Source organism: Cynara cardunculus (assembly GCF_001531365.2).
Source record: "Cynara cardunculus var. scolymus isolate 2C chromosome LG 15, CcrdV1, whole genome shotgun sequence".
In the NCBI taxonomy this organism is placed as follows: domain Eukaryota; kingdom Viridiplantae; phylum Streptophyta; class Magnoliopsida; order Asterales; family Asteraceae; genus Cynara; species Cynara cardunculus.
Genome location: NC_037542.1, coordinates 4,379,524 through 4,389,132, shown reverse-complemented (window position 1 = coordinate 4,389,132; position 9,609 = coordinate 4,379,524). Strand labels below are relative to the sequence as shown.

Genomic DNA, 9,609 nt, shown 5'->3' with positions numbered 1-9,609 from the left:
TTACGTGTAATATTGAATTTTTAGGTAATATGCATCAATAAGCGTACTTGATGCAATCAATAACTTTTTAAGAATTGATGTCAAATGTTTTATAATATAATATAGATATACTTGTGTGTTTTAGTGTTTTAAGTAATACAATAAAACAATTTGAAATCATATAAAGTTATGAAACTGAAAAGGAAAGAAGAACTATCAAGTATGTCGAACTTACAAGAAAAATTATATGTTTAATAAAAATTAAAAATTATATGTTTAAAAAAAGGAAAAAAAAACCATGTCTTTCAAAATAACGTATCATAATACGCCATAACCATAACACGTCTGTGTTACAACGGAAGTCAAGCCTTGGAGTGAAGCCATAGGGGTTGACGTAATGGCGAAGCCAAACCTCGAATGCCATAACACGCTATAACAAGTTATTTAGAACCATGTTCCTTTCTATAATACGGATGTCTACGTTAACTTGTGCACACCAAGATTAATTTGAAAGACCTGAAAGAACACAGTTGATGACCAATGAAAGTCCCATCATCTATTTTCCTGCACATCCAAAAACAACAGAATTGGCATTAATTTTTCAAGGAAATGCGAGTCCTCTGATTTCGAATATACTATTTCATCATAACCAACCACAAGGGTGGTGCGTGATTGGTTTGAGCTTGGCTCCAAAGGTCAAAGTAACCAGGAGGTCTCAGGTTCAAATCCAAGAGGAATAAAAATCCCCTTATAGGCATGGAGGTTCAAATGCGGTGACTCCGGGCTATCTGCAAAGCAGGTGGTCGCCTTGGGATTAGTCGGCTCGCATAGCGGGTTGGATATCCAGATTAATAAAAAAAAAAGTTCATTATAACCCTAAACAAGAAATGAAATGTGTTGTTTAGGAACATAGCTAATGGCCAAAAGAACATGAATTTGTATTCAACTATTTGTGTCAAAAGGAAGAACAATACATGCAGGGACGCTCCAATTTTTTTGGAGACCCTGCTACATCCAAAACTTTTAATTACATCGAATAAATGAGATAACAGAATATATGTTAAGAACAACAATGGGCTAAACCTAAAACGATTAACAATTTGAAACTAAACCTAAACCATTAATGATTTGAACCTAAAACCAAACAATTAATGGTTTGAACCTAAATAGTTTCGGCTATAGTTTTATACAGGTCGATAAAAGACCTTTAACACGTATAAATCTAGGCCCTCAAATTTCGGGGTCCTGTTCAAATCTCACATTTAACATGCTAAGGGACGGCCCTGAATACATGTTAAAAAAATGGCAGAAACCATACAGTATCACTATGGATAGAAAGGGATGAAACCAAACCCCACCAAACTAACTCGTTATATCCGGACTGAAGGTAGGGTAAGATGTATGCAAACCTTGTAATTGTCTCAAGAGATAGAAAGACTGTTTTTGAGAAAACCCTCGGCATGCGAATGAAAAGAAAGGGATGAAATGGTTAACCTTTGAGCATAAGTGTTGCCAAATACATCGGAAGGGTGAAACTTCTACCTATGTCCATTGACGTAATTCACTACGTAAATACACATGTATCACATACTGTAATTATGCCCACGGGTTCGATATTGAGTACTATAGCCTTTCATAATCACATAAATGTTCTTTTTGCACCCAACGCATGTAGTCATAACTACAAGAACACAAATGAAAATATAAATCACAAGGCTTGTTAACAACTACATCAATGAAGCTTTTTCTTGGCAAGACATATGGACCAATAGAAGCAAACTTGGCAAGACATTTGGAGTCCCATATTGGCTAGACACGGATCATCAAGCCTGTATGTATATAGGAATCTCTCATCTCTCTAAAAGAGCTCTTTTATAGAGACGTTCAAAAGGGTTCCACATATCCTAACATGATATAAGAGACGGGGTCTAGCAACATCTAGGTACTCGACACATTCTTTTGCCTCCGTTTTGTGGGGGCGTGTTTTTACTCTATTCGTTGCCTAGAAACAAGAGTGAGAATTTCTAGGCAACAAATAGAGTAATACCCAAAAATTTGTTGTCTTTGTATCTAGGCAACGACTCAAGTATATACCCAAATTTTTCTTCTGATTTTTGCTTTATGAAGAACACTGGGTAGTTAGTACATACTGTTTACTGAACCTTGACCTCGCCTGCTGATCGGTCAGCAGAACCACTGCAAGTGATGCTGCCCTAGATCCCCACAAGGGGTGTAACCCTCGCTATATGGCGATCTACAGTTCAATCCAGCTTATACAAGTGTGCACTTCGCACCACCCAACTTGTTTAGAATGCCCAACTTAAAACAGTTTGGTATCTCAAGTAAATCCCAACTTGTTTAGAATGCCTAACTTAAAACGGTTTGGAGATACATTCAAAGAGGTGCCATATATCCTCTACTAGACATATCATGCCAATAGATCAAATTTGTCAAGTTACAAAAACTAGTAGTCACCAAGTAAAGGAAGCTACACACAGTATGTTTCGCAATGGCCAAGTGCCACCTGCAGCGACAGCATTTTCTCATGATTGTCTTAGTAGGCTTTCATAAAAATTCTTGTAGAATCGAGAATGAAGTAAACAATACAATGACAGTCCAATCTAATGATTACATGTGAAGATAAACATCATCAAGAGAGAATAAGAATTTGATCATTTACCTACTGTATTAACTCCCGTCTTTTATTAAATTGCTTTGCAAGTCGTGGATCTTCATGGAAACAGCCTCAATACCCTTTGGGGTAGAGAAAAGGTCTGTGTACATCCTACCCTCCCCCCCCCCCTTTTTCCTATTCAACCCTACCTCTGCATGAGATTTATTGGGTTCGTTTGGTTTGATTACCTACTCTCTTGACTGGTGTGTATGTTTTTGCTGGTTACGATGTCATGAGAAACCTTAAGGCCAACAAATAAATTGAACTACTCTAGATGCATCTAAGAAAACACAGTTTTCATCATTTCTACAATTCAGAAAAATCTAAAAACATACTAGTCGATCATAGTTCTGTGGGATATGCACATCATAAAATGTAATGAAACCAAACCAAATCAATCCAATATCCTACTTGAAAGCAGGGTCAAAGGGGGTGAGATGTAGGCAAACATATCCTCTACCTCAAAGGGTAGAGCGCATCATAAGATGTAAACTTCCAAATCTAGCACAAAGGTTTCATAAATCTACACAAACTCAGATAAACACAGCGTGGAAACAAAGGCCTGGGGGAGGTGGGGAGCTTGAATAGAATTTGAAAGGAACTCACCAGTATTTCATCATAGATTGGAATTGGTACTACTACTCCGGAGGATAAATTAACAGCTTAAACCCATTACTTTTCACATGCTGTTGTTGTTGCTGCTGCATTTGCTTTTGTTGCTGAATTAGACGAGCAGAATCTACAGCAGATGGCGTGTGATACAGCTCCATGGTCTGCAGTGCAGAGACATCCGCCAAACCATGAGGAATAGCCAACAGATTAGTGCAGTGCTCGACCACAAGGTGTTGTAGTCTAGGAAAGTGATGAGCTGAAGCCATCCAGTGCACCAGATCGCTCTTTCCAAGTTGCAACACTTTAAGCAGACGAAACTCACCAGCACGCGGTTCCCATTGAGGTCCCTTGAATGCATACACTTTCAACTTTAGCACTTCAAGATTTGGCAGCATGCCTATTGTAGACATATGCTTCCAATCCAACAAGGTGTCTGAGAATGTTAACTTCTTCAAATGAGGTGGAAATGTGTAAAGTGGCGGAAGACCTCGCAATTTACCTTCAGATGGTGGGCGTGGGAATGTGTCATTCAACAACTTCAGTTTCTCAAGTTTATCTAGTTTGGCTAGATTGTCAAACAAACTATACCCTTTGTTTTTTTCCATGAGCAGAACGAGTTTTCCACGAATTCCCAGCTTTCTAAGATTAGGAGTTCTTGCTAAGACGTTCTCTGTGCAGCTATCAGGTGAAACAGTAGAGATGGTTTGTATGTTTCTTTGTACAAAGGGATCTTCATTATCCATTCGTGTTTTGGCTTGGGGCCCATGTAAGCGACTGGACCCACTCGTGCGTAGATTCCTAAATTGTGACATTTTCCATATATCTACTTGAATATCAAGGTCACGGGATGTTGTCTCAACAATTAAAGTCTGAAGACTCCACAACTTGGAAATTGATGGAGGAAGAACTTTAAAATTGCCAAAGAGAGCAACATACCTCAAATGCACCAGCTGTGTGATTACAACTGGAAAGCGGGAAATATTGATGGACCTCATATCTAACACACGAACCAACTTAAAAGCTTCATGAATGAAAGATGTATGTTCTCGAGATAATTCCTTTTCTTCCACGGGAAAACACAAGAAAGAACGAACATGAGGGCCATAAGGCTTTGAGTGAATAAAGTTCAGGACATGAGAATGAACACAAAGACGCCGGTGATAATTTCCAGATGAGACTTGAGAATTGGCATCATGTATGTGCCCTTTGATCACCTGTAAAAACTTTTCTTCTGCTGCTTCTCTCAGGCACAAATCGCGCAGCATATCATGAACACGACATGTCTTGATCTTTCCGTTTGATCTCTTTTTAGCAACTAATATCAGATTCCGTTCAACAAGATCTTCCAAATACTCCTCCGCTGTATCTTCTAAGCAATCTTGGCCAACCTGTTGTATAAACCCTTCTGCCACCCACAACATAAGCAATTTCCAAACGGGTATCGGGAAGTCTTCAGGGAAAGCACCAAAATAGATGAAGCACACCTTCAAGTGATCAGGTAAATGCTTGTAACTTAGTGCTAATACATCTAAGCATTGCTTTGGATCTCTTGCAACATATGAACTAACACTTTCAGCAACTTTCTTCCACAGGTCTCGTGTTTTATCTTTCTTCAAAAGAAGTCCAGCAACGACCACTATGGCAAGTGGCAGTCCATAGCATTTTCTAGCAATCGTTCGTCCAAGTTCAACCAGCTCTGATGGACAACTTCCTCTCCTGAAGACTTTTGTAGAAAGTAGCTCCCAACTTTCATCATCATTCAGAAATCGCAAATGATGAGGAGGGCTATCAGGGTTTGCAAGAACAGCCACATCTGTGTTACGGCTGGTTAATAGTATTCTACTTCCACAATCTTGGTTTGGAAAAGCCATCTTGAGATCATCCCATGCATCTGTCGTCCATACATCATCTAGTACAATGAGATATCTTCGGCCATTTAATTGTTTGCATATTTCTTGAACCAGCATTTCTTCGTTCATTTTAAAAGTTTGGTCGGAAGGCTGCATGAGAGAACTCAAGATGGCAAAAAGTACTTCCTTTCTGTTGTATTCTTGGGAAACATACACCCAAGCACGGACAAAGAAGCGGAATTCAATGGTGGGATTACAGTAAACCTTCTTAGCAAGAGTTGTCTTGCCAAGTCCACCCATACCAACAACTGAGACAACTTCCAGTGACTCCGAGATATTAGTGAGACGACTTACTATTTCTTTCGCTTCTTCATCAAAACCAACAACATTATCTTCCTCAACCATAGGTTTTCGCCTCTGTGATGAAAATCTATTTGAAGATTCCCCAGCATAAAGAGCTTCAATTCCAAACATCTTTTTATCATAAATCTCCTTCACCTTTGTCTTGATGGATTCAATATCCTTTGCAACAGATCGAAGCTTTGCTGGATAATCGAATGCATGGACGATTTTGCTCAACGTGCTTCTCTCTTTCTGCATGGCTGCATTAACTACAAATGTGTCAATGGTGTCCTCTGCTTCATAAGCTACATCTCTGATTTGTCTGACCAACTCTCTTATGTATTCATATTCACTACGTTTCTCTTTAGAATCTTTGAGGAATGCTTTCATCAAACTAAGCTCCTTGTAAAGAGAATCAACTTGGCCCTTTACCCCACATATCAAATCAGAGTTGTAGAGTAGCAGTTGCTTGAGATTGTCCAAGAGAAATTCAACCACAGCATCCGCCATTTCAATGTTTTCCCTCTCTCTCAAAGGTACAATTCATCTACAACATTAGCAATGTTAATACCAGGATCATAGCTTACTCTTGCTAGATCTCCTTGTGTTTTCTTCCTGTGGTTAATTAGAACTTGACTGATCACTTGCATAAATAATTACTTGGACTCCAATTCTCAGATATTATTAACGCGGGGAGGGAATGGAAATTACTCATCTCTTTGTTTCCCAAATCTTAATGGTTAAAGTTCTTGTCAATTTGCAACCTGCAACAATAAGGGGAAAGTAAACATAGATTTGCATAAAATCAATCGCCATAGTGTCATTGTACTCTCAAGTTGCATGTTAAAATGAATCAAAAGTAACATAATTCACTGTTAGATGCATTACTGTAGATTTTTTCCCTTTTTTCTAGGATATAGATTCCATGTAGTTTATCTTTATCTTATTCAGTTGCAATCTCTTGTATATATAAGGTTTCTCCTCATTCATGAAATATATAAATAAATTAAGCTCATTCTTTAGTTATTTCATGGTGTCAGAACTTCAAGGATTCTGATATGAACCTTAGTTTTTATAATAATCCACCCCCAGAAGACATCCCACTGGCAAAAAATTCCTGAATTCCATGAATTTTCCTAGTCAAAACCTTTCATTCGAGGAAAAACCCTGACATAACCTGCTGTTTGCATCAAGGTCAGTCATTGAGAACTACTGTTGTCGATCACAAAGCAGTCAACTGAGAAGGTTTGTTGGACAGTTGAAGTATAGATGTAATGAGAGTTTCTTCGAAACGTGGTTTCAAGTTACTGATGTTGATCATCTTTGCTACTTTCTCGGGATTGAAGCATCTTGTTCTCAACAAAGGATATTGTTATGCCAGCGAAAGTATGTCCTTGACTTACTAATGGAATGTGGATTACAAAGTTGCAAACAAGTGGACTCACCCATGATTAAAAATGAAAACTAATGTCTAAATACAAACCTTTAAAAGATCTAGAAAGGAAACTTAATTACCTCATCGTTACATTTCATACTCCGTGAGTGTGGTTAGCCAGCTTTTGTGCAAACTCTAACCCCTACGTTATTCACTAGGATGCTCTTTTACAGATCTTAAGGTATCTAAAAGTCCCCTCCAAGAAGAGAAATTATATATTAAGATCAGGATTACTGTAGGGTCGGTACTTTTACTGATGAGGGATCCGAAAAGATTTCAAGGATCTAGGATGCAAATTGCATGGGATGTCCTTTTATTCGGAGACCATCGCTCACTAGTGTGTATTTCCGGGTGGCAACCTTCTAGCTAGGAAAAGCAAGAAACAAGCAACCATGTACTGATCCAGTGCCGAGTCATAATGAGCTATGGCTAATGTTACATACTACTTACATGTCAGATGAGTTAAAGTTGGCAGTTGTTACAAGAGTTAGGGTCCTTCCTTCCCGAATAAAATTATGAGATTATATTGTGATGATCAATATGCTAATTATATAGTCAAGAATCAGTCGTCCCACGAGAACTTCCAATAAGTAGCTTAGTCGGCAGCATTTAGAATTCAATGAAAACCAAATAAATATCTGAAGAAAGCTTCAAACTGCAAAACAAGTACTACCACCATTTGAAAAACCTACATTTTGACTTTTTGATGCCAAACATGGTAGTTGAGAAAGAAAAAAAAAAACTGTTCTTATTAATGTACATACACATATCTTTTTGTACATATTTTTATGAAGTTCAAATTTTTAACCAACTTACTTCAACATTCTTAGAAACCATAACAATATTTAAACTGCCAAGTAACACTTTGATCTTTCAAAGTCAAAATGAAGCTCTTTGTTAAGATATTGAAGATATGAACTCATACCACGTCTCCAACTTGAGTCTAATAGTTAATCGATGAGATTTAATATACGAGACATGCAAAGTCATATTATAGTTCCAACTTTTTACAAATATAAAAGAGATGAGATTCAAGATATGGCAAATGCAAACTCATAATTACTTTCATCATGCATCTAATCTTCAAGAAGTAAGACTCAAGATATGGTTTACACAAACTCGTATTTATTTCCAAATTACGGCCAGGTGTTTTAGAATGAGGTCCAACTTCAGAGATTAATTATGTACTTCCCACTTATGTCTAATATTTAACAATGAGGTTCCAGGTATGCCCGCGTCTAATCTTATAGAAATATGGCTCAAGATATGGCATATGCAAAAATTTGCACTTTATTTTCAACTTTTGCATCGCTTAAAGAAATATATGTTGTCCTCTCTTTCACCTGGTACTCTCTTTATGAGGTAGAATAGAACAGATCTTAGGACTTTGTACTGGTTCCATAACTCCATGTATATTTGGTTTTATATATTTTCAACAGGACTATATATCATAGCTTTTCCAAACAATGAACATATCGCAAACTAGTTTTCGAATTTGATATAAATTTTTCGAATTTTCAAAAAGCATTTGATAAGTACGTGCAATTTTACAACATAAACACATCTTTCAGAAAGATAAAACAAAATGTGAAGATTTTCTGGAACATTTTAAAGCAAATTCATATGAACTTTGGCCATGTTTGGCAAACTAGCTGGTAAGCTAGCTATTGGTTAATAAGCTAGTGGTTAGCTGGTAAACTTGCTCATAAACTAGTCTTGTTTGGTAAAATGTAACCGATAAGCTAGATGACAATGTTAAATAACCTAAAAATAAATTATAAAGGGTGTTTCTGTAAAATTTAAGGGGCATAATCAAAAAATAAAAAAGTGAGTAAAACACCAATAAGCTATCTAAAGTAGCTTTCCGAGAACCCTAACTTATAAGATAGCTTATCAAACAGGACTATTTCAATAAGCTAAAAATAAGCCAGCTTATGGTTTACAACATGGGCTTTGACCCTTGAGAGTAATTAGCTTGACCAACAAAAGTCAAAATACCAAAGAGAAGATATACACCCTTTACAATTCGAGTTCAAATGGACTACTTTCTAACTTCAAAATGAAGTCAAATTTAGGGTTTCTAAGAGAAACCCTTTATACGTATGCTAAAACATTGTGATACTTGGTTTTTTTTCGAAAGATTGTGATAATTAGTTAAAAAGGTAAAAAGTAAAAGGAAAGATGTTGATGTTGATGTTGGGTGTTCAAAGTAACCAATATTCTAACCAGAAGGGTCTGACCTAATATGTAAGGCTCACGACCTGACCGTCACATGATTCACTTGTGCTATCAACTACACAGAACCAGATCCCGTGTAGAGACCCCAATCGTGACCCCTTGGACCAAAAGAAGTAAAGTGGTAGCAAAGTTTCCATCAGTTTTACATATAGAATGTACTACCTTCGGCTCCAGAAGTCATAGATTATATACATTCAGGCATGAGAAATTCAAATGCTACAAATTCCTACAGCTATCAACAATCCGCAAAAAGAAAATCATCAAATAATCCATCATCCAAAAGGTTAAAAGTTAGAAGAATCAAAATAAGGAATAACTTCAGATAGTGAGGTGCTGAAGCGAAGAAGAGAAGATGGAATCGATAATAAGCTAAACAAACAGAAGAAAAAGCACAAACCACATTCGATCATGGGAAAGACATCACTGCTTTCATGGAAATCGTCTCATCTCTGTGTGTGTGTGTTTTCAGAGTCGTTGAC

General features: G+C 37.2%; 1 protein-coding gene across 2 annotated transcripts; it reads right to left on the bottom strand.

Annotated features, from left to right (window-relative positions):
* Positions 1-247: 247 nt before the first annotated feature.
* Positions 248-9,609, bottom strand: LOC112527211 (disease resistance protein RPP13-like). Of its 2 annotated transcripts, XM_025137687.1 has the most exons (3): positions 9,528-9,609; positions 3,260-6,221; positions 248-543 (listed from the first exon to the last, which is right to left on the bottom strand). In XM_025137687.1, exon 2 carries the CDS (start codon positions 5,965-5,967, stop codon positions 3,292-3,294), a length of 2,676 nt encoding a protein of 891 aa, XP_024993455.1. In that variant the 5' UTR covers positions 5,968-6,221; positions 9,528-9,609; the 3' UTR covers positions 248-543; positions 3,260-3,291. The 2 variants fall into 2 exon arrangements, with proteins under 2 accessions (XP_024993455.1, XP_024993454.1); XM_025137686.1 differs by lacking the exon at positions 248-543 and having other exon boundaries at positions 3,033-6,221.

Excerpts from the sequence above, each read along its gene's own strand:
- LOC112527211 (XM_025137687.1), bottom strand. The coding sequence starts at position 5,967 with ATGGCGGATGCTGTGGTTGAATTTCTCTTGGACAATCTCAAGCAACTG.